The sequence below is a fragment of the Magnolia sinica genome, chromosome 2, assembly GCF_029962835.1.
Source record: "Magnolia sinica isolate HGM2019 chromosome 2, MsV1, whole genome shotgun sequence".
In the NCBI taxonomy this organism is placed as follows: domain Eukaryota; kingdom Viridiplantae; phylum Streptophyta; class Magnoliopsida; order Magnoliales; family Magnoliaceae; genus Magnolia; species Magnolia sinica.
This window is the reverse complement of record NC_080574.1, coordinates 115,731,170-115,757,283: the sequence shown is the minus strand read 5'-3', so window position 1 is coordinate 115,757,283 and position 26,114 is coordinate 115,731,170. Positions and strand designations below refer to the sequence as shown.

Sequence of the window (26,114 nt, the reverse complement as noted above, 5' to 3'; positions counted from 1 at the left end):
ATATACTAAAATGATCCAAGCATGAACTAATGGAAAGATATAAAGAAAGTGATGTGATACTTAAGAGAAATAAAAATTACAAACTCATATATAAAAGAATCAATCAATTAGAGGTGATCGAATATTTGGATTCAAATTTTACCCCACATAAAGATAGTAAGAAGTTGACTGTAAATATGTATTCTTATTAACTGATTGAGCGATTTCATGGTCGAGCGTAAAATGATTGATTATTGATGCTTCTAATAATGAAACTGTATTCATAGCATGGTTTTAAATCATGACTCAAGGATTAGAGCTGTGAAACTTTATTTTAAGACTTAGAGTTATGGACATACTATTGGCAAGCCACTAAGAATTTGTTATGACAAAACCGTGGTAGTCTTCTTCTATAAAAAAATAATTACTTAAGTGTTGTAAAGCCCATAGAAATCAAATAGTACATCATAAAAGTGAACGTTACGAATTGTCATGTATCCATATAAGCTCGAAACTCATTATTGTGGATCCTTTGATAAATGGATTGACGTCAAAGTCTTATAAGGAGCATGTGAAAAAATCAATCTTATAAAATGCTTTTGATTTCATTATAAATACTATAATATATGATTGCTAGATGATTTTATTATTATTATTATTTTTTTCATTTATACACACATGAATTTATATGGATAAAAGATAATAAGAATAGCTTCTTACAACATTACAGCAAAACATTATATGTAATTAAACATAATTGGCCTATGATCCTTCCTATTAAGCGTGTCAGATAGAATTACTAGTGTCATAATAAATTAAAGGTAATATGTTAATATTAATATATAACTGTCACGATTTACATTAGTAATCTCATTTCATAAAAAATTATAAGCAATTATCATGAGAAAGTTGTGATTGTATGTAATTAAGCATGATTGGCCTATGATCCTTCTTATTAAGCGTGTCAGATAGAGTTACTAGTGTCATAATAAAATAAAGGTAATATATTAATATTAATATATAACTGTTATAATTTACATTAGTAATCTCATTTCATAAAAAATTATAAGTAATTACCAAGAGAAAGTTGTGATTGAATTAACCTTGGATTGCCAAACTTCAACATAAAGAGCTAACAAAGATGGATGCGGATTAGTTACTAACAAGTTGAGTAGCCAGACTCGCTGCTGAAGTAACATCACCATATTCTATGGGCCCCACCATGATGTACGTGTTATATCCACGTCATCCATCCATTTGGAGAGATCATTTTAGGGCATGATCCAAAGAATGAGGCAAATCCAAAGGTAAAGTGGACCCTACCATATAAAACAATGAGAAGAGTGATGCTCATCGTTAAAGCCTTCTTAAGGTCCATCATGATGTTTATTTAAGATCCAACCTGTTCATGTTTTAACCCACACATGAAAGAAGGGGAAACACAAATATCAGCTTGATCGAAAACTTTTGTGGCCCTTAGAAGTTTTTAATGGTGGGTGTCACTCTCCCTACTATTTTCTATGGTGAGGTCCACTCGAACTTTGGATCTGACTCATTCTTTAGCTTATATCTTAATATGATCTCTCTAAATGGATGGACGATATGGATACAAAACATACATCATGGTGGGGTCCACAAAACTTGGTGACGTCTGTTCAGGAGTAAGTCTCACCTATCAACCTGTTAGTAGCTAATCCGCGTCCAACAAAGATAGGGTAAAAGCCAGAGAGAAGTATTTAATCTGCATTATGTTGCATTATTTTAATTAAATAACCCTTTTCAGGCCATTCCATTCAAATACCTCCATAATAAGAAACAAATAGCAATGAGGAAGACAAAACTTGTCAGCTAAATTTCATGTGAAATCTTATTTCTAAAACTAAAATTTAAAAACTAAGCTTTCTACGTAAATTTAATTTGAGAATTTTTTTGATACACTTTTTAAATAAATTTGATTTCAAGAAAATAATTTTCATTTTGAAAAAAAGTATACTTTATAGAACGGTATAAAAAAATGTTAGAATTTTTACCACAAAATTCTTGAGGAATATATATTTTATCAAATAAAATAATGCCTATACGATTGGAAATGAGATTTAGATGCTTTTTGAAAATGCAACTTGGCGGTGACCGAACCAACAATGTGAGTGTGAGCCTGACCTTAAGACCCACCTTAATGTATGCATTGTATATCCACTATGTCCATCGGCTTTGCCATTTTATTTTAAGGCATGGTCTGAAAAATGAAGTAGATAAAAATTTTAGGTGGACCGTACAACAAGAAACATTTGTTATTAATCATTAAAAACCTTATGTACGTGGGTCACAAAAGTTTTGGATCAAACTGATATTTTTTTTTTCTTTTTTATCTAGGTCCATGTGTCAGCTTTAACAAGTTAGATGGTCAATAAACATCATGGAGGACCCTAGGAAGTTTTTAACCGTGAGTGTTCAATGACCATTGTTTCATGTGCCTTGGTCCGCTAGATGTTTTTATCCGCTTCATTTTTGAAACAATGCCCTTAAACAACCTAAAATAATTGATGGATAATGTGGATACACAATGCATACATTGAGGTGGACCCTACTATGGGGGTCACACCCATGTTGTTGGTTCCTACCAAGTTCTGCTTTTTGTACGAAGAAAATTATAAAATACACTTATTTAGCCTTTTCTTTGAAAAGGTAGCGAAAGTCAAGAGTTGCGGGGCCTATATGGCATGTGTATAATGTCTAACCAGTCCAACGTATGCATTCCATGGGCATAATACAAACAAAACATCAAGTATCAAATACCCTACACTTAAATTGAGATATTTTGAACAGTGTATATTACTTTTTATAGATTGGCCCACCTTATTACAGGATCCATTTTATTTTTGGTTCTTCTCGTGATATTGTTAGCGTGCATCTAATCGACAAGTTAGAAGGAGACACATAGCATGTGGGCTCCAGAACCTCTATTCCCTACTCTATGGTGTGCATCGGCTGGACAGGCTGGATAGAAGACACATCGTGGCTTGGCTGACATAATTTTATTCTTCATGAGAAAAATACAAGACGGCAGTAACATAACTTTTCTTCCGGACAAGCCCCGTCTGGAAATATCAATTACACCAGCCACATTGGTAAAATCCAAATATTGGAGGTACTTCCGGTAAAAATTCCAAAAATGTTTTCAGAAAAACCAATGCAACCATTGTAGACATCACCCATGACAATTCACATGAAAGCATACTTGCTAGTGTCACACATGTCTGTAAGATCTTAACCTTCCATTAGGTGGACCACACGGTTTAAAGGTGCTGGCCTAAAATTCAGGCTGCTCCACTGCTCTGGTGTGCCGCAACCAACGATGCAAATGAACGGTTAGAAAATTTGTTCGGCCGTCCGTTTGTTTTGTAATATGGCAGATCATCTTATCTTTAGTGAAGAGATGTACCGAAAGAGTACGGCCAACGGCCAACCCAATAGGACGCGGATTCGTTACTACCCCCACCCTCCTTAGCTAGGAACGGACAGATTCTCTGAGGGGTCACCGTGATGCATGGGTCTTATCCACACCGTCCATTCATTTTTTCCATATAATTTTAGGGAATAAGACCAAAATTGAGGCAGTTCTAAGGTATAAGTGGACCACACAGTGGGGATTAAACACTTACCGTTTGAAAATTTTTTGGGGCTTCAGAAGTTTTGGATCAAGCTGATATTTGTCTTTTCCTTTTATCCAGGTCTATGTGACCTTATGAACAGGTTGGATGGCAATAAACCATCACGCTGGGCGCTAGGAAGGTTTCAAAGGTGGGTTTCATTATCACCACTGCTTCTGTGGTACGGTCCATTTGAGTCTTGGATCGGTTTCATTTTATGTATTTGTACCTAAAATGATATGGAAAAATAGTTGAACGGTGTGGATGAAACCCATACATAACAGTGCCCCCTCGGAGCCCCTGTCCGTTCCTAGCTAGGGACTTGAGGGGTTGTACCCAATCCGCGTGCAACAGAATTTCTGTCCGGATCTAGCACACGTGCCACATTAACATTTATTTTGGAACGTGTGGGAATGGCAGTGCTCAGCACGCGTGTGGGCTCATCATACCCGTGTATGGTCCTGAGGTTTGCCGTAATACATCCCGATTGCAATAAGATTCGTTATGAGTTTTAGCCGTTTGATTAGAATCCTTTGTATTGACGGGCCTCTCTCTCTGGAGATATAGGAACTTCAGAAAACTCTATGATTAAACTGTTTCAACTCTTTTGATTTAAAGGTTGAAAATCGTTCGTATTCAAATGAAAAGAGTATCAACGGTCAAAGGTTTGAAATTATTCCAATCCAAGGTAGGACTCATCGTATCAACGGTTTTGATAATCGAAAGATGACCCTAGATCCAACGGCTAAAGCCCTGCTGTACCCTATTGCAATTCGTCGGGATGTACTGTAGCAATACCTCTCCGCTTTGCAGGCCAACCTTCTTTACATTGGACTCGGATTGCGTAGTGCATAACACAGCAAGGAAGTGGGTACTGTGTATACGTAGAAAAGGTCTGTGAACCCCACAATGATTATGTGTTCTATCCACACCGTCCATCATTTTTTAAGGATCATTTTACACTATAAGGATGAAAATTAGGCTGGTAGAAACCTCAATTTGACCACACCACGGGAAAGAGTAAGCCTTAGGAAGGTTTCAACGGTGGGATTATTATCTCCATTTATTCCTTCGGTGTGATCCATTTTAGACTTAGATATTCCTAATTTTGGTCTTCATTCTCTAAAATGATATGGAGAAATGAATATACGGCATGGATAAAATACATACATTACAGTGGTGTCCACGGAGCTTCTCAGCGTACATGAAGTACGATGTGGGTGCTGTGTTTCCCTTTTGCCCTTACCTCCCGTTGCCCGAAGAGGTCGAAAGTCGCGGTTCGTACGTCGTAATTCTCCAAAAAGACAAGGGTATTAATGTAAAAATGCGCTCCATTCCAGATACAGACAATTCCGGCGTCCCTAGATCCTGGAAGTTTGTCTTCTGTTCCCCTCCCGTCGGAGCAGTAAGACGGCGGTTTTCATTTGCCACGATTCGTCTAAACTGTGGCAACTCATCCACCATACACGTGAAATATAGATACGTCACGATCTTAACCATCGGATCTCGCCATTGAAATTCTGCTACTGACATTTCATTTTAACTGTCTACTGGATTGCTTCTAATTGGACGGTTAGGATCTTCATATCATTGTGATTGTCTGCCTATGGTCCATTGATAAGGATAATCCATAATTTGGACAGTCTGGATTAACTTATAGGTATTCCACGTGGAAACCGTTGATAACGATAATCCATAATTTGGACTACTGCTTACTGAGTAAACTCCGTGGGGCCCATCATGACGTATGTGTCTTATCTACGATGCTCATCCGTTTTATCAGCTCATTTTAATGCACGGGCTCAAAATGAAAGCATATACAAAGCTTAAGTGGACCACACCACAGGAAACAGCGGGAATAATACCATCAGCTTAAATCTTCCTATGGTCAGTAATGCTTATTTGTCATCCAACCTGTTTATAAGGCCACGTACACATTGATCAAGGAAAAACACAAATATCAGCTTGATTCAAATTTTCTATAGCCATAAGCAGTTTTCAACCGTAAGTAAGCAATCGATTCCATTATTTCTTATGGAGTGGTCCACTTGAGCTTTGGATCTGCTTTTATTTTGGGATCATGCCCTAAAATGAGCGGATAATATGGTGGACGGCGTGGATAAATTAAGCTGATAACATTGTGGACGGCGTGGATAAGATACATACATCACGGTGGGCCCCACAGAGTTTACTGGGGTAACGAGTTAATACGTGGCTAGATAACTGTAACCGTGCATGCGTGAGTCCACTCACACGTACGTATGCAATTACGCGTTCGGGGGTATATGTAACATCCTCTGTATTCAGTATCCTCGAGATTTCAGTAAGTGCAAATGGGGTCCATGTTTTCAATCATCCAGACCGTTGATTTGACGGGACATACTCCCGATTAACCTCTCCCAAATCCAGAGAAGATTAAAAGATCTGAGCCATCTAATCATTGGATTTTAAAACGTGGGTTTATCCTCTTGCCTATCACTTCCATTAATCAATGGGGTTATGATTGTTTCATCTAGGTCCTGATCCATTCACTGTGGGGCCCAAAGATAACACGTTTGCTGATCACGGAAGCATGGGCCCCACTTGTTAAAAATGAAGGCCCCAGGATGGTGTTCATTTCCTCAGATCTAAGAACGCATAATTCCTAATTTGTCTTGATGGTGGAATTATGTCCTAGGGTTTAGGTTTTTCCAATTGGAACCCATTTTTCAGAAATCCAGACCATTGATATTTTGGGGTCCAAAGTAGATAGATTATTCCAAAAATCCCTAGATCAGAAGATCATGTAGTGAACTTCTTCTTTAGTTATTTTTCTGACCATTGATTTTCAGTCAATAATTTAAAAGGATATAGCTAGTTCAACAAATAAATTTTTGAATATTTGTACATATACAGTATTTTCCATCAGATAAACGGTTTGGATCATAAGTTACAGGTTCTACTCATACAAAATCAAAGACCAAGGACACTACTTCAAACATGAATGCAATTTGGGAAAGGCTTACATCTAACCGGTTTGAGAAAATAGTACCGTCCATCAGCGGAGTAACATTCAATATACAATGTATATTAAAATCCAATCCGTAGAATAGGTTAGTCCTACCATGAGGAACATTTATTTTGTAAAAAATCATCCCTAAGCACTGATCATCCAGACAATAATTTTATTTTTTAGTTACCAGCAGCTATATATTATTTCTATGGTGTGGTCCACCTAATGAGTGGATGAGCCGTATTTATATTTAATCTGATCCTTATGGTGGGGAAACCTATTGGACAGCGTAGATTTCGCACGTTGGAAGTTATTCGCTGGGCGGATGGTAATTTATCGTCCAACCAGTTGGATGTGAGCATTTCTCATACAGTTCCTCAAGTTTGTAATGCTGTGGGGCGCTCACCGTCCGATCTCTCTCGCTGCTGCTCCTCAGACTTTTTTATAATTTCTCAGAGCTGTGGTTATTTTTATTTTTATTTTTTTAAAAAAATTCAAATTCATTTCTTCCAAGAAAAAAAAAAACGTAAAAAATTGAAGAAACAAAATCCCAACGACTCCTGGCATTTGTTTGCTGCTGTTGAAAATCGTCTTTGGATTGCTTGAAGAGTAAGACACGCTCCTCTATTCTTTTTTTATTTTTATTTTACTTTTTTATTCTTTGATTTTTCATCTTCTTTTGATTAGAGGAAAGAAAATGGTAGATAGATAGATTCCTTGCGTTGTATTGCTTTATATTTTTGCAAGATGGGACAAATCTTGGATCTTTGTTGTTGTTGTTGTTGTTGTTTTTTGGGGGGGATTGTGAGGTTTTGGGTGTTGTTTTGATTTGTTTGAAAGTTTTGGGACTTGGGTTTTGGTTTTGATGTTGTGATTTTTGGATTTGATAAATGTTTTTTTTTTTTTTTCTTTTTTGTTTGCATGTATTTTGATTTTGTGTATTTGGTCTTTTCTTCTTTCTTTTTTTAAATTTTGGCTTTTGGTTATTGGAATGGAATTGAAGGATTTAGTGTTTCTTTTTTTATTTTTTTATTTTTTTATTTTTGGATTTTAAAATTGGGTTTTGATTTTGAGTCTGGAAGTATTGGGTTGAATTTTAATTTTCTTGAGGCTAGAGTTTTAAGAATTGGGTGTTGGTTTTGAATTTTCTTGTTAGGATGGAATTTCTTCATTTTTTTTGAAAAGGTTTATCCTTTTGTGGGGATTTTGAAATTGGGTTTTTGATTTGGATTCTTATGAAGTCTAGGATTGGGATGGTTTCTTGTTTATGGTTAAGTGTTTGGTGTGGGATTTTGTGCATTTGGTTTTGATTTTTGAGAGAATTGGGTTTTATTTTGAATTTTAAAATTGTGTTTTGATTTTGTGACTGGAATTCAGGACTTCGATTCGTTTTTGAATCTATTTGGATGATTCTATTTTCAAGTCTTTTTCTTCTACTTTACTTTGGAATTTTATGATGGGGATGATTGGATTCTGGGTTTTCTGAATCCGGTGTTGACTTTTGGGTCTGGAATTTTGTGATTTTCTATGGCATTTGCATCTTGCTGATGGGCATCAAGTGATTGATTCTTTCATTATGTCATTGTTACATGCCAAACAAGTAGGAATTGGGATTTAATATTGTGCTTTTGTTGCTTTGACTTTACTGAGGAATTTGAGGCTGTGATCTCGATCTAGACTGACTGAATTGTGAACTTCCATGGGATTCCAATGTGTGAAATGTGTCATCTTTGAGGGTCTGAATTAACAGAATTGGTCAGGGTTGTCGTTGTTGAACTTGCAATTGGCCTTTTGTGTGGAATGCAGGAAGAAAGAGATCTCTTCAGTATGTGATGGTGAGGAATTCCCTTCTTTGTACTGTAAATTTTGCTTGCAGAACAACAGGAAAGAAGCTTCACTACAGGACGGTATGAGTCCTTATGCAACACCTTTGATCAGTCCAGCAATTTCAACAACTACCTTTGAAAGCTGCGGTATAACTTCCCATTTGTCTTGTCATATTTTCAGATCTTTTTAATATATATTGGATTGAGATTACAACATTGTTGAAAGGTTAACATGATTCACTAGCGCCAAAAAAGCAAGTGAGATATATTTGGAAAATTTCTGTACCTCACTTGAGATTTTTAGTGGAAAAGGCATGAAACATGAGCATGCTTCATGCAACTTCCAAATTCTCACCGCTCAAATGCAAACTGCACCTTGTTGACTTTAAAGTCCTTCTAACTGCTATTTGATGCATCACCCAAATGTCACCTAAGCTTGTCAGATGGTAATGCTGCTGATTTCTACCTTTTTTTTGTCCCATTTCAGGTGAGTTTTCTGCTGATCTGAACTTGCAGAGAAGGTAGGTGGTGGTTATGCAACACAGTCATGTATGCTATGCGACGATCTAATCTTATAAATTCATTTTCATAATTTGCATGCTTGTGGCTACTGACGATTATGCAATTTACTTTTTCTTGGCTGATTGGGTAGGGATCATGGAGATGGAGCTTTGGATACCGGTCAAGGGACTGGGCATTTAGAAGATGGGTGCAATGTTGTGAAAAGGTCTGGCAACTTTACTCTGTCTTTCCCACCAATGGGGGGAATTCATAAATCCAGTTCAATAACAGTGGGAAATCTTGAGGACAGTAACGGTGAGAAGGCTAAGTTGAGCCTTCAAGACTACACATCAAAAGATGTTCAAGTTACAGGAGTTGATGATGATTCATCAGGAGTAAACAATGTGACTGAAAAATCAATTCGATCGCTTACATCATTTATGGAAAGGGTTGAACTTCCTGAGCTGTTTAGTATCGAAACAGATCCCCACATCTGGCAACTTCCCGAACCAGAAGACAAAGAAGACGACATTGGGTGCAGCGTGGCTAATAATGATGATGATGACGAATATACAGACGGTACCAAATGGGTTCAATCAAGCTCTTTGGGTAGCATTGACGATGAATTTGGCAGTAGTTATAGGTTTAAGGAGGAACGGCAGAAGGCAATGGTGGAGGTAATGAATGGCTATTTCAAGGCTGTCGTAGGCCAGCTTCTTAGATCTGAGGGAATAGATTTCTCAGAGGAGGCTGGTGAGAGTTGGCTTGATATCATTGTTTCTTTATCATGGGAAGCTGCTACACTTGTCAAGCCTGATGCTACTGAGGGCAGACAGATGGATCCTGGATCATATGTGAAAGTAAAATGCAGTGCATCTGGTTCGCACAGTCAGAGGTATTTTAGGGCATGTTTGGCTGTCTTCTTGAACTGTATTGTAATAATTCAATTACGTATAGAGGATATGGCTAGAGATTGAGGCGGCAAACACTGTAATTCATGAGGATGGCCGACCCTTCGTTGCAATTCCATGAATCTCTAGTTGGAGTTGAACTGATTGAAATTGCTATTTGGGCTTATTGTTATGAATCAATTGGGGCAAGCTGCATTATATTAATTCCTACTATTGAATTGTCAACTCAATGGAACATGTAGTTGAAGCCTTAATGATAGCAATCATGCCACTATGGGTCTGGTTTGGGTTGAATACTAGTGAACCCATTTCTGAACCTGTTGAGGTGAATTGTATTTGGATCTTGTTGGGTTGGGAGATGGGTCCTGTATATGGGATACCAGATCGGATCAGGTATTCCATTGGTCCTGTCACATTCAATTTCGAGCATGAATTAGGATGGAATGTGGTAGGAACTGATGGATACCTGAATTAGATCTTATTTGGACCATGAATGGGGACTTCAGTTGGGCTGGATTCGGGTTTGGATCTGGTTACAATTTTGATCCATAATGGAAAGAGCCATTTCTGTAAGGTTCTTAAATAATGTATAGCTAATGGACACAAAGTTCAACAAAAGAAAAAAAAAATCAGGTACCTGACCTGACCATCTTTTGATCTGGATCATCTGATCCAATTACTAATTGGGACCAAAATGTGGACCCAGATCTGATTAAATCTGATATTACCGGTATCTGTAGATTTGGGCATCCCAATGACAGCCCTAACTGCTAGGTAATGGGTTACTGTTTCATAAACTGTTATTGTTAGATTTCTCTTCTCTAGCATAAAAAAGGATGCAGTCTTTTAACTTTGAAATACTTGGGTTTTGTAGCCAAGTTATCAGGGGTTTGGTGTTTAAGAAGAATGCTGCACACAAGCATATGCCAACCAAGTACAAGAAACCTCGGTTATTACTGCTTCCGGGGGTGCTCGGGCAACGTGCAGATGGATTGTCATCATTTAATTCAATGGAACAGGTAGGTCTCTCTGATGAGTTCTGCTAAGGAGATTCGTGCAAAGATGATTGATGAGCATATTCCTTTCATGTGTGTGCGAGACTAAAGCTTTAATTGGCGGGGCCAATTCAACATGCCCTGGCGTGAAGCAGGTCGTCCTACTCATCAAATGGGCCAAGTACTTTGAATATAGAGTGTTGGTCACTTTTCTTATCTCATCTTCCCCACCTGCTGACTGGATTGGCCTAATTTCTAGATCAGGACAGTTCATGGTGGGCCCTGTCTGATGGATGGCCTAGATCTCACACATGCATCACATTTTCGTGCCTGTTTGGATTGCGAATTGTGACTGTATTGTATTGTAAATTTGTAATGATTACAAATTACAACACATCTCCTATTTTACATAGGTAATTTGACTGTCAATTCCTGTTTTTGGATAAGCATGGTAAAATCGTAATGATTATAGTTTTACATTACTGAAATGTCAAATCAATGGGAAAAATGCATTGATGGGCATGTTTGGATAGGAGATTTCCATTGCAATACAATGTAAAAGTGAAATGATCTCAAATTCCTTTACCTCTCCTATTACATTTGCATTTGACCACCGAATTACGTGCCAAGTTACATGTTTAAACGAACGTAGTAAAATTGTAATGATGATGCTTTTACATTACAATACTGATGTAATTGGCAATCCAAACAAATCCTTAGCAAACAAATCCTAAGCATGGTGTGCCGTAAAGGCCGTTACGTAAAGGTAATGGTGGAAATTGTTATATGTTACGGGGTCGTAACGGCCGTAACAACGGTTATGGAAAAAAATGACCTGTAATTGCCGTTAAGGGCACGTTACATCCCCTATAAAGGCCATAATAGCCCCTTAATGGTCTATTATACGACATATATAGGTTTTTCATACTTTTTAATTAACATTACGAGGTAGATACAGGTTTTTTAGGAGTTTTTTCAATAAATAAAAAATAAAAAAGAGAGTCTGTAACGGCCGTTACGGGGCCGTAACAGCCGTTATGCTCCGTATCGTAAAGGTAACGGTGGTGGCTGTTACGGGCACCGTTACCGTTACGGAACACCTTGATCCTTAGGGCCTGTTTGAAATAATGTAATTCATGTGATTTTTAGGATATTTTATCCTTTTAAGCATTAATTACTTACCACACCAGTTTTTAGGGGAAAGGATACTGTATGACGTGACAGAAACAACTTTTAGATGGGGAAAACGAGACTGGACTTTGTGGGTCCTACCATGATGTGTGTTTTATCCATGCCATTCATTCATTTGGCCAGATCATTCTAAGGTATGCCCCAAAAAATGAGGTAGATCTAAAACTGAAGTGGACCACACCATAGGAAGAACGTTTAAATGGTTAGCGTTCAATCTCCATTGTTTTTTGTAGTGTGGTCCACTTGAGCTTTGAATCTGCCTCATTTTTGGGCCCATACCCTAAAATGATTTTTACTAATGAAAGGATGGTGTGGATATAGCATATATATCATGGTGGAGCCCACAAAGTTTTGGCTTTCAATAACATGAAATATCATGAGGGGCAACTCCTCACTTTCAAACACCTGTGGTAATTACAATTCCCCACATTTAATGCTGATTTAAGAGAAATTGCATGAAAATTCATGTAAATACATCCAAACAAACAGGCCCTTAACGTTCTGCCATGAATATCCTTTTCAGTCATCTTCACCTAAATCTCGTTTGCATTTCTTTTCAAAGAAGTTCATTGATTCTTCATATGGATTTGAAGTGTGTGCAGTCATTGGTCAGTCTTGATTTTTCAGCTGTTGTGAATAGGAAATGGATTATCTGAGGACTTTCACAGAGATGATAGAAATGTGCAAACCAAATGTAGTTCTGGTGGAGAAAAATGTTTCCCGTGACATACAAGAGTCCCTTCTGGTGAAAGAAATAACATTAGTCTTTGACATGAAGCTTCCACGCTTGGAGAGAATTTCTCGGTGTACTGGTTCAAATATTGTTCCCTTTGACGATAGTTCATTGGATCCAAAGCTGAAACAATGTGATTCATTCCATATTGAAAAATTTGTGGAGGAACACAATAGTTCTGGTGAAGGTGGAAAGCGCCAAAGTAAAACTTTAATGTTCTTTGAGGGTTTTCCAAAACCTTTGGGTTGTACGGTGAGTCTATCCTTTTCATGTAAGAGTTGGTACTGATTTTTTAGCCTTTTCCCATTTGTTAGTTAGGTTTGATTTTTCTTGTATATGCTTGGTTGAATATCTAGTAGAAATAGAGCAGCTTTGATCTCTCTTTTTTGTGTGTTACTAAGGGGTCATTTGGCAACCTGGAATTTGCCCTTTTGGAGTTGGAATCCAATTGCAGGGTCAATTTTCATGTTTGGCCCCGGAATTCAGTTCCTGATTTTGAGCCATCTATGATTCTTTCTGAAAAGTTGGCTTGCAAATTTCTGCAGATTGAATTTCAATTCCAGGTTGCCAAAATGATTGATAGAATGAACTTCTCAGGAATACAATTCCTAGAATTTTATTGTCAATCTCAAGTAGTTTTCAAGTTCCAGGTTGACGATGACCCCAAAATGACCTAGTCATATTGCTAATTATTCTCATGTGGCAACTTATATACAATCTTATTGTGCAATCAACTTTTTATTGGCGTGAGGTGGAAAAGTTGAAAATTCCTTTACTTGTCATTTGGCTTCACAAAACGCATGATAGCTTCAGTCGGTATTTTGACTTCCACAAACGTGTGGTAACTTGAGCTTGCATCTGGATGTCTTATGTTTTGTAATTAGTCACAAGCGCATTGCATTATCTTTCATAGACTTCTATCTAAAAATCAAATGCATATCTACAAAAATGATGCCAAAGTTCCATTGAAACAAGACAATTTTAACACAAAAATATTACTCATGTTAGCTTTCTGGTGATCAGATCAATGGTAGTTTAGTTGATCCAAGGATCAGTTCTGATGTAGAGCGGGTCGCGGACACTTTCATGGCCAAGATGGATCAGAAAAGGCCCGGTCGACGACAGAAGTGATCTGGACCGTCAGAACTTAAAACGGGCGTATCTCGCAAACTGGAATGAGCTATCGGACGTACCATATATGATTTTGGGGTAGGATGAGCTACTTTAGCTACCCAACCCTGCTACACTGGGTTGCCCCACACCGAATTTGCGAAATACCAACAGATCGACGATCGAATTCTTGTTTTAATTTCGTTTTTACTATTTATAGTAAGTTTTAGTTTGGTTATATCTCTTCATCCGTTGGGCTTTAGGAGTTGTGTCCAACATGAAAAGTGCGTAGAATAATTAGGAGTATGGCATGATTGAGCTAAATAGGACACTTACTATTTTTGGCCGAAAACCATGAGGTCTAGTGGAAATCACGACCATCTATAAATAGTAAGTTGCTATTTCTAGGAGTTTTAGTTATAGTATGATTCTGAAACTTGTCCCTAGGGTTCGTAGCCTTATTTAAAGAGTTGTAATCTCGTTTTTTTTTTTTTTTTTTAAAATAATTATTATCAATAAAATTTATTTTCTAATTTTCTCATTTTCCTTGTTGATTCGAGGTATCTATGTGAGGAGTCCAGAGAAGTTCCGTGGATTCGGAACAGTTATCCCTTGAGGAAGACAGCGCTCGACCTCAACACATCCTTCCCCGCATTAAGTTCATACATGAATTATGTTCTTGATGCACAGATTGTAAAGTCTAGATAGGTTATATACCTATGTTGATGATTAAGGGGTAGAAGATCTCTCTCTTCATCCGTTATAAACCCTACACCATATTTTTGATGCAGGACATGAAATTAAATATGACATGCACGATTTCAAGCTTTAAATCATACCAATTTTAAACAATCACAAAATTCCACGTCCCACATACGATCAAACATTCAACAAGGGGAATCTACGGGGGTCCAAGCCTACACATGTTTAGGGTTAGATCAAATAAAATTATAAACCAAATAATGCCTAAAGGAGCGTAAGATTCATCCACTCTTGCAAAAGAGTTCCTCAATTCAAGAGATTCACCATGTTTCAATTCAGGGAAAGTCTAGGGTTTGTAAAAGTTGGAAAAAGTTGGAATTTGGGATTATCTAGGGTTAGGGATTTAAGGCGAGAGAGGAGTGAAATAGGGGAGAGAGGTTTCTGTCCACACGTGTGTGGGGCCCACGAAATTGGAAACGGTCAGCTAGGAGTTAGTTAGCCAGGGGAAGTCCACCCTCACGCCAAGTTTCATGTCGATCCACTGTCCGGTGTGTGCATGGTGCTCTGTCGAAGTTTTGGCCTCTTGGTGGGCCAGAATCTGAAAATCTACTATAATGGAGAATTTGGGTGCAAAGAAAAGATAAATCTGAAGATGGAACGGCTGTGGAAGATGATGGATGTGGGGTGTAGGAGGTGGGGACGATTTGGGATGATCATGGCTTTGCACCATGGTAGTTAGCCCTTCGAGGAAGGGAGGGTTTTGCACCCAATTAGCTTCTTCAACTCCAAGGAATAGAGAAGAAATAACGCAGAATTTTATTCATAAACTTCATTGAAAAAAACCTATATGGGGTTGCCTATTTATAAGAAAACTCTAAATCCCAAAAGCCGCGCTATGTGCGTACACTATTACTTAGAGATGAAGTAACAAAAAATAGCAAGTAATCAATGCAATCAAAACCATTCATGAGGTTTCGAATAACGATAATAACCAAAACTCAAAATCCTAGATCATCTAGGGTAGTGGACACGATTATGAGATTTAATGGTGGAATCTACATGATGATTGGGTCCACTCCAATACTCTATAGCACGGCTCCCTAACTAAGAGGTCATCCATAGATGTCGTCATTGATCTAGATCGATAGTGGGACCATCCTCCTCCTTGAGTATATGGGTAAGGTGGGGGGCGTGCGCGTGCGCATGATGTCCCCATCAACTTTCCCCGGTTGCGAAGATTTCGCCACTGGCGAAACAAAACTCCTGAATCGCTCCAAGATGTCAGCATCAAGTCTCTAAAGCTCCTCCTCAGTGAGCCACGCACTGTCTGAAGTTGGGCGTAACTTTCACTTGACCAGGAACTTATGAAATCGGCCATTCGACGTCGATATTATCTGATGGTCCAAAATATCCTCTTTCTCCTCTCTGGGTGTCACTAGGGTAGGTATGAGAGGTAGAGGCTGGGAAGATGGGTCGGGAAGAGGCCATGAATCAAGGGAAAGGTCTGGAGAATCAGGATGGTTCGATGCAAGGCTGGACAATGTATTAGTGGTCTCCTGAAATGCAATTAGATCCTCCACATTAAATGTGGAACTAATTCCCATGGAAGGTGGAAGATCTACCACATACTCATTGAGACCGTTTCGTTTTATAATTTTAAATGGTTCAGCGTTACGGGCGTGTAATTTATGAACTACTCCCTGTGGGTACCGCTCTGGCCTGATGCGAACCATCACAGAGTCCGCTACATTGAGTTCTTTGAATCATTTATGTTGGTCTGCAGAAATTTTGTAGTGTTCATTACTAGTATTGATCTTTTGCCTGATTTCTTGGTGCAATGAATGAATGTAATGTGCAAAGGACTCTGCAGACTCTGATGACCTATGGGACGGACATAGGGACAAGATCAATAGGCTGCCTAATCTAAACTGAATAGGAACAAGACAACAGTGCGAGACTGGACTGAGAGTTTCATTAACCCAAGGCACTCTATAGGGTTGAGGATGGGCTTCAAGCTTCATGCCCAAACGGCTCACAGTGCTAGTTGATGCCACGTTGGTACAACTACCACTATCCATGATTATCTTGTAGCTCTCATCAGCACATTTTGCGTGAGTATAGAGGGTCGTGTTGCGGTGCCAATCGTCGGTATTGTTTGCTTGTGCAAAGGCGCGACGCACAACTGCAAGGGTCGCAGACTCTTGCACTCACCAGGGGTTTCTGTTGGTTCATATTCTTCACCACCGTTATTTTCTGGGTGTACTACTTCTACTTGCCCATCAATAAGGAACACTTTGGTGCCCTCTCTCGTGCCACACTGGTGGACAAAGTGACTAAACCTCTGACATCTAAAACACCCAATCGCATTACTTTTGCGTGAGCTAGACTCGACAACTCCTTTACCCTTATCATCCTTGGGCCCAAATTGAACACTACTGGAAGGCTTGTATTAATATCCAGTGCTAGGCTTAGCCCCAAAAGGGTTGGCCTTAGTGCCAGAATCGCGAGGCTCAAACCGCATTTTCATAAGTGTTTTGAGGTATTGCTCGACCTCCAACACTACTTGATACATCTGTTCAAGAGTGTCTATGTCTTTGGCGAGCAACTCTCTCTTAATGTAAGAACGGAGGCCCGTTTTAAATCGAGTAAGAGTGAGTACGGGATCCTCATCAACTTCACACCGGGTCAAGTACTCTTCGAACTTCTCAATGTATTCAGCTACACTCATGGAACCTTGTCGAAGAGACTGACATTCTTCAACCAACCTTAAGTGATAGAAGAAAGGGAGGTATTTTTCCTTAAGACTTTCTTTCATTTCTCCCCAATGGACTATTTGGGGCTCCTTCAACCTTTCTTTCTTTCGCTCCATAGTTGCCCAAAACCTCTTTGCTTGGCCTACAAGCTTCATCTTGGCAAATCGGACTCGACAAGCATCCAATATGTCGTACCACTCAAAATAGTGGTCCATATCCGCCAACCAATCTAAAAAAGCTTTAGGGTCCAAGTGGCTATCAAACATAGAGGCTTCTATTCTAACTCCTTGGAGGAGTTGCGCATCTGGGTCATAGTGATCATGATGCCCCTCGCGGGGTGGTGCACGGGTGCGCACCCATGACCGTTTCTTTGGCCACCCCCATTCCCTTGTTTATCATCTGGCCACCTGCCTGAGATTGGGCATCTTCCCCAATGACGGGGTTTGCCCGGGCGGAGGTCTCTAGTTGGGTAACGCGCACATAAGCTGATCCAAGCGTTGATCAATACGTTGTTCTAAGTGCCTACCTAAAGACTCAAACTGCCGGGTTATGTTGTTCATTGACTCTTGCAATTGCCCCATGTTTAGCGTAGGGTGCAAACTAAAACCACGACCAGTACGTGTGGGTATACAACCACACACTCAACTCAAAGACTCTCTAATACAACTATATGCGTCTAAATGAGACTAAATGATCCTATGAGACTCTATATGAGGGAAACTACACAACGCTACTAAAATTCCAGCAATATAACTGCCCAAATAATTTGTTAACAGAAAATTCATCCATGAAATTCGGGGATTTTCTGAAAACAGAAAATTCAGCAGCCCATATTGTGAATTATGGGTTCTAGACAATCCTATATGAGAAGACTTGATGCATAATGGACATAAATAAACTGAACCCTAATCACGCAATGCATTCCCTTATAAAAAACTTAAGCTTTGATACCAAATTTGATGCAGGACATGAAACTAAATATGACATGCAAGATTTCAAGCTTTAGATCATACCAATTTTAAACAATTATAAAATTCCATGTCCCACATATGATCAAACATTCAACAAGGGGAATCTACGAGGGTCCAAGCCTATATATGTTTAGGGCTGGATCAAATAAAATTATAAACCAAACAATATCCAAAGGAGTGTAAGATTCATCCACTCTTGCAAAAAAGTTCCCTAATTCAAGAGATTCACCATGTTTCAATTCGGGGAAAGTCTAGGTTTTGCAAAAGTTGGAAAAACTTGAAATTTGGGATTATCTAGGGTTAGGGTTAGGGATTTAAGGCGAGAGAGGAGTGAAATAGGGGAGAGAGGTTCCTGTCCACACGTGTGTGGGGCCCACGAAACTGGAAACGGTCAGTTAGGGGTTGGTTGGCCAGGAGAGGTTCACTCTCACGCCAAGTTTCACGTCAATCCATGGTCCGGTGTTTGCGTGGTGCTCCATCGAAGTTTTGGCCCCTTGGTAGGCCAGAATCTGAAAATCTATTATAATGGAGAATTTGGGTGCAAAGAAAAGATAAATCTGAAGATGGGAAGACTATGAAAGATGATGGATGTGGGGTGTACGAGGTGGGGATAATTTGAGATGGTTGTGGCTTCGCACCAGGGTAGTTAGCCCTTCGAGGAAGGGAGGGTTTCGCACCCAATTAGCTTCTTCAACTCTGAGGAATAGAGAAGAAAAAACTCAGAATTTTATTCGTAAACTTCAATGAAAAAAAAACCTACATGAGGTTGCCTATTTATAAGAAAACCCTAAATCCCAAAAGCCGCGCCATATGTGCACACTATTACTTAGATACGAAGTAACAAAAAATAGCAACTAATCAACGCAATCAAAACCGTTCATGGGGTTTCTAATAACGATAATAATCAAAACTCAAAATCCTATATCATCTAGGGTAGTGGGCCATGATCATGAGATCCAATAGTGGAATCCACATGATGATCGGGTCCGCTCCAATGCTTCATAGCACGCCCCCCTAACTAAGAGGTCTTCCATAGATGTCGTTGTCGATCCAAATCGATAGTGGGGTTATCCTCCTCCTTGAGTACGTGCGTAGGGTGGGGGGCGTGCCCATGCGCATGATGTCCCCATCTATTTTCCTATCATAAAGGAAATAAAATGTTATTCTGTTTTGGTCTACAATACCTAATTGGGCACCACTGAAAGTCCAAAAAGGCCTAGACTCTATATAATAACTGACAAAATATGAATTTGTTAGCAATCATGATCCAAATGAACAACACGACAATTCAATGCACTCACCTGAAGCATTTTCTGTACAGATTATCATTAGAAAGCATCACTAATCCTGTCTTGGGAATCTCCATCACCCGAGTTTGTAAAGCACATGAATTTCTACATCAATCTCAAGCACGATCCTTACTTCCCTAAGACACTTCTAGCATCAGTAATGCCAAACACATTTATTTATTTCCTCTCTATGTCCAGTTAAAACAAAATCCTTTGAACACCTAGAACTAGGAGCTAATGTCTATGTCTGTGCCACTTGTGTGGGTGTACTTGATTTTCCTTCTTCTAGAGTTGCTTCCTAGTTCAGCTAATTGTAGTCCACACACACTCTCTCTTTATTTTATTTATATTTACTTTACATGGAATGTGTTAAGGTCATTTTATGCCAAAAAGAAAAAGAAAAAGAAGAAGTATGAATAAACAATTAGTTCGGATAAAACTTAGAAGATGATGATAAAATGATGCTGGAATGTTATCCGGAGAAATTTGTATGACTTAACAGAATCCAGCCTGCAGGCATATTGGCATGATTCAGTAGAAGAAAATGCTTGCCCAATGGATGGACTTCTTGAATTGCTTTTGGAGCTCTGCTTGTGTACTCATTTCACTCTCAGAGAATGTGTTGCACAAACCCTGCGATGTAATTTGTATGAACTGTCATATTGAGCTCTGCTAAATGCATGTGTCCAATAAAGTTCATGTACACGCCACAGACAAGCCCGCATGGCACATATCTGCAAAATCCAATCCTTTCATTGGCTTTGTCCAACCTTCCACATGTTTTCCCCAAAATAAAATTGGTCCACTCAGCATGTGGCTCCCAATATTAGAAACAGGGGTGTGGGTTTGAAAACTTCAGCAAAGTTTTTCAGAGCTGTACATTTGTTTTGCAAACTGTTTTCCACATGACTGGTGGATCGACCTGATTCTTGGGCTAAGGCATCAATATAATGGTTCCTTTCTTATGGATGGATTGGATCTCGGACCTCTCTTGCCATGCTGGCACATATTATGGTGTGTGCATGAGCATTATTGCACATGCGTGTGCACTTAGCAAAGCACGTCATATATATTGATTTGGTGCCATATATGCAACTGTAGCCAGTATAAACCTTTAGATACAAGACCATTCCATCTTGTTTGTTTACATGTTTGGTATAATAATCCTTTCACGTCACAAATTTTGTGGAATTTCTAAATTCTATATGCTTAATTGGTATCTTATGGGTTAAATTATTCCATCTTGTTCAGATTTTGCTACGTGGAGCCCACAGTGATGAATTGAAGAGAGTTAAATGTGTGGTTCAGAACGCTGTCTTTTTGGCATATCATTTAATCCTGGAAACTTCATTTCTGGTAGACCAAAGAGCAATCTTTTCTACCGTCCAAACTGTCGGAATAGGAAATGGTTTTCCAACAGATAAAGAATCACCGTTTGTCAGATGTGCTAGTTCATTTAATTCAACTATGGCTATTGTCGACGGGTATTCTGATGGTGTTTCTTCATCACATACTTCAGACATTACCACTTCTAATGGTTACCAAGAAAAATCTGCTAATGAAGGATCATACCACAGTTTCGATTTGGATTCCGCAGCAAATTCTATATCATCTGTAGCTAGCCCTCATGTTGATTCTTTTGAAGGTGGTGTTAGGCAAAGTGCTTCATTTGACAATGCATTGAACAACAGAGAAATTCACCATCTGGAGACATCTCATGAGCCACTACCCACACCAGTTCTTCCTGGGCAGTTATTCTCATCATTGTCGGCTTCTCTTAAAAGGGTTCTTGGAGAAAGCTTCCCTCATGTCCCTTCTGCTTCCTACCAGTCCATTTCTGCATATTTCAGCTTGAAGGAAAATGATCAAGACAATCAGAATTTGGGCCTTTTCTCTGTTTCTCCATCTCTTGAACCACTTGATGATGAGACAGAAGCAAATGGTGGAGTTGACAAAGAGAAGTCTCCTGATGGCATTTTTGATAGAGAAGAAGCTGTGTCTGTGCCATCTTCTCCTGAACTCTCTGTGGGACACTGCAACGCTGATATTCGTAAAGAAGCCCAACTGTCAGATAAGGATGAAGGCTTAAACGTGTTGGATCTTCAGTGCATTTTGGTTTATCTGTCGAGCCGGCGTGGCTTGAAAGGGACTGTTTGTAAGCAACACCAGCTTTTCCGTATAAAGTACTATGGGGACAACGACATGTCCCTGGGACGTTTCTTTCTCCGCTACTTACTGAATCAGGTATTTTGGGGATCGTTGATCTCAAAATGCCCATGCTCTTGTTGAAGTTATCGGGTCATGCCTCAGGGCATGATAATGTCCTAATATGTCTAGTCAGCACAGGTGGATTCCATGGTCCAGTGATCAAGAATGCTAATCTGATTGGCTCACTATCTGTGGGGGATGTGCTGAAGATCTTGCCATATTGGCTGGATGATCAGCTATCCATTCTTTTGCCCTTTTTCCAGAATGTTTCCTTTTTCTTTTTTATTTTGCCCTCAACCATCTATTTCCATTCAATCAAATGGCTGGGAGATGCTGGGGGCCATCATATCATCTGTCTGGACTCTGGATCAGTGAATCATGGGGCCCACCTGTACAGCTGGGCACATCAGGACTTGATAATCCCTTCTCATGCAGATTTGACACTCCTTGCTGCAAATCTTTTCTTACCTGAGAAAATATTGTGTTTATGGCAGCAACACTGTTGCTCCGAATGTCTTGAACCACCAGAAGCACATGTGTACTCATACACTCATCAGAATGGGAAGCTCACAGTACATGTCAAACGACTTCCTCCTGGGACGCTTTTGCCTGGTGAAGCAGAAGGGAGGCTTTGGATGTGGACCCTTTGCTTAAAGTGCAAGCAAGAGAATGGTATGCTGAAACCTACACGGAGAGTGGTGATGTCTAGTGCAGCGCGTGGTCTATCACTTGGAAAGTTCTTAGAACTTAGCTTTTCAGATCAGTCAGTTTCTAGTAGATTATCCAGCTGTGGGCATTCACTGCACCGTGATTGCCTTCATTTCTACGGGTATGGGCATTTTGACCTTATTTCCTGTTTGTTCTATTACAGGCTTGCCGATTGCCATGGTTTCAATTAGAAAAATGTGAGCAGGACTTGCATGATTGCACTTGCCAGTGAACTCGGTACACGTGTGAGATCCTAGATGCTCATCAGGAGTGCCCCCACTGAGTACATGCCATGGTCAAAGTGTTGGATTGGTCCACCCATCTGGTGTGTCACACATGACACATGTATGCTGAATGTGATTGATGGCCATTGTCTCTTTAACCATCCATTTCTTTTGTACCCATGTGGATCCACCCAATGAGCAGATTGACCTGATGTTTGGGCCAGGGCATGTAAATGGTGAAACCCACCTGAGAGTAGTTTGGATCTCTGATAAGCATGCACTTGCATGCGAGTTATATGGGCACAGCTCTTTATATTATCATACCTTCTGATATCTTTGAGCAATGAGCAGATTGGGCTCCTTAGTTGCAGTGTTCAGCTATTCCTCTGTCGACATCTACACAGCATGTATGCCACCACCAGTTTTGGAGTTTAGTAATCCGAATGGACAGGACTGGCTATATAGTGAGGCTAAAGATGTATGTTGTCATTGCATTTGTTTTTTTTTTTTTTTAAACCTTTCAATATAACTCTTCTTCTTGCCATTTCATGACAACTAATTTTTATTATTTATTTTTCAAGGTTCTTGAAAAAGGACATTTACTGTTCATGGAGGTTATGAACTCACTGCAAAAGATAGTCTCCAGAATCTCGCTTTCAAAGCAACCTACGAACCTTGCAGGTTCTTTGAAAGAACTATCCGAGATTGAAGAGATGTTGAGACAAGAAAAGTCTGACTTTGAGGTTAGTGTTGTCTTCATTGGATTTTGATATCTTGTCTATCTCATAAAGCATTGAAGTAATATTTCCTTCTCTTCTGTTGTGTTGTTTAACTAAATAGGCATCTTTGCAAAAGGCTATAAATAAGAAAGGAAAGCTGGGACAAACCGTGCATCAGATTCTTGGTTTGAATCGTTTAAGCCACGAACTTCTACTAGAATTGTATGTTTGGGATCGCCGCTTGCATGCTCTTGGGTTGTCTACCGGAGCTAACAATGGCACTCAAAACTCAGTGCATGAAGAGCAATTACAATTGCATGAGGATGCTGCTGCTGGTAGAGGAATTGAAAATACAAATACAGTGGAGTACAGTGAAAAAAAACTTGAAGATCCCATTCATATTGCTTCCATGAAAAATGAAGGATCCTTATCTTTTGATGATTGCTCCCACATTGGAAACCTTAGCAATGTAGAAGTGGAGGTCAAACCCAAGATGGTGGAACCATCTCTTTCAGAGGAAAATGCAGCTAAACATATTCAAGTTTCATACCCCTTTTCAGCTGATATGGTTTTAGAATCTGCGGATTCGAGCAGCGGAATCCATAATTCTATTGATGCCAATGCTGCTGAGAAGCTTTCAGTGGAACGAGTTCTAGACCTGTCTGCTAGACTGTGCGATCAAGCTCACTCACTCATCTATGATCATTCACAGACAAGCGAGGCTATCCCAATTATGGCACGCTCTGTATCTGTCACTGATGTAAATCAGAAAGCTGAGACAGCTAACATCTCAGCATCAGGCGAGGCGTCTGCTAACTCGTCATTCAAGGAATCACATCTAAGTTCTTTGCCGCCCGACTTAGAGGACTCGGAAGGCTGGGTGTGGACACCTTTCTCAGAAACTCGCAAGGCATACCGGAAGGATCTCCAGAGAGGATACTCACAGAAGTTTGAATTTATCAATAGCTATACTCCTGCGTACCTTTCAACTGCGAATCAGCTGATTACCCAAGAAAAGTCGAGGTTACAATTCCCAGTCGATTCAGAAGACAATGTTGTGTCCGTTTATGAGGATGAATTTTCAAGCATAATTGCCTGTGCTGTAGCGTTACTGCAGGACCGGTATAGTTCAGGTGAAAACATAGCTGAAAGAAGTAGTAGGAAAGAGAAAGAAGGAGAGATGGAAAAATCAATTGAGAGTCCATATGGATCAGTCTCTGACTTTTCTATGAGTTACCGTCAATGGTCCTCAAGTGGGTCTTTAGATCTAGAAGGAATAATTTCGTCGCAGAGTGTTTCTTCTGATGAGTCTGTCTCGGGTTCTGATGGATTTTTCATGGCAGACACTTTGCTATCTTCAAAGTCTCTCCACCCAGAAATCCCTTTAGGGGTTGGAAAGTTACCGGGTAAAAGTAAATATTCAGTAGTTTGCATATTCGCAAAACAGTTCTACGCTCTTCGGAGGAGGTGCTGTCCATCGGAACTCGATTACATCTCTTCCCTCAGCCGTTGTAAGAAGTGGGATGCTCAAGGTGGGAAGAGTGGAGTTTACTTTGCAAAGACATTGGATGATCGGTTTATTGTAAAGCAAGTCAAGAAGACTGAACTTGATTCGTTTTTGAAGTTCGGCCCAGAGTATTTCAAGCACATTTCTCATTCGTTGAGTTCAGGGAGCCAATCGTGCCTCGCGAAGATTCTTGGGATATATCAGGTTTGTGGTCCTTTATATCCTTTACTTATAGCTTTCCTACTAGACCTTATTGCAGAGGAGGTATATGATCCTAGGGGCAAGGATATGCATAACATCCTTAAGGCTGGAGTTCATACAAGTGTACTCATGGATTGGCTACCTACTGCTGATCTGATTGGGCCTACCATGAGTGTGGGGTGCTCCAAAAGTCTGCCAGATTGGATTATCCTATCCGTCATTGTTGGCTTGTTTTCCTTTAAATGTGGACCATTTTTGTATATTTTTCCTTAATTGTGTATTTGCAGATGAATTTAAGGATTAAGATTGTTCCATCAGCATGATGTTTGGGGCATCCTTCTTGAAGGTGAGTCCCATCACGTCAATGCTCTAGATCATTGAGCCATGACCCTGCTTGTAAAACTCAAGGCTTGAGGATACCGTGCATATCCCTTTCTCAAGGACTGACAGTTGTTCCTCTTTTCTGACTCTATACTCATCCATTCTTTGACTTGGTCTCTCACTGCAGGTCATTATTAGACAATCTAAAAGTGGCAAAGAAGTGAAAATCGATCTCATGGTGATGGAGAATCTTTTCTTCGGTCGAAATGTTTCACGCGTGTATGATCTTAAAGGTGCTCATCATCGATGTGCTTCAGATGCAAAAGGCGCTAAAAAAGTTCTTCTAGATCAGAACTTTGTTGATGACATGCTTCTCTCTCCTTTTTATGTCGGTGGAAAAACTAAGCATCTCTTGCAAAGGGCAATTTGGAATGACACATCCTTCCTTACTGTGAGTGTGTAGTGAAAGGTTTTTCTTCCACATCTTCTTTTCTTGAAAGGGATAGACTTTAACTTGCATTACCCACAATTAACGTAATTGTTGCAACTCCTCCAGGATACACGAGACATGCATACAGACCAATCCTAACCATCTCTACTATATATAAAGTGTGTAGCTTTTG

The 26,114-nt window shown here is 39.5% G+C and overlaps 1 protein-coding gene across 4 annotated transcripts in view; it reads left to right on the top strand.

The window, feature by feature from the left end:
• The first annotated feature begins 7,100 nt into the window (after positions 1–7,100).
• LOC131237436 (1-phosphatidylinositol-3-phosphate 5-kinase FAB1B) overlaps positions 7,101–26,114 on the top strand; it is a 33,128-nt gene continuing 14,114 nt past the window's right edge. For 2 of the 4 annotated variants that reach the window (XM_058235191.1, XM_058235188.1), the window contains exons 1-12: positions 7,101–7,230; positions 8,272–8,594; positions 8,935–8,968; positions 9,100–9,843; positions 10,734–10,878; positions 12,686–13,030; positions 20,855–21,847; positions 22,306–22,640; positions 23,095–23,221; positions 23,325–23,486; positions 23,584–25,173; positions 25,679–25,942. In XM_058235191.1, the coding sequence (XP_058091174.1) occupies positions 8,531–8,594; positions 8,935–8,968; positions 9,100–9,843; positions 10,734–10,878; positions 12,686–13,030; positions 20,855–21,847; positions 22,306–22,640; positions 23,095–23,221; positions 23,325–23,486; positions 23,584–25,173; positions 25,679–25,942 (4,803 nt within the window). In that variant the 5' untranslated portion in view covers positions 7,101–7,230; positions 8,272–8,530. Of the gene's footprint in view, positions 7,231–8,271; positions 8,595–8,934; positions 8,997–9,099; positions 9,844–10,733; positions 10,879–12,685; positions 13,031–20,854; positions 21,848–22,305; positions 22,641–23,094; positions 23,222–23,324; positions 23,487–23,583; positions 25,174–25,678; positions 25,943–26,114 lie in introns of all 4 variants that reach the window. The other 2 variants (XM_058235189.1, XM_058235190.1) reach the window with 2 other exon arrangements.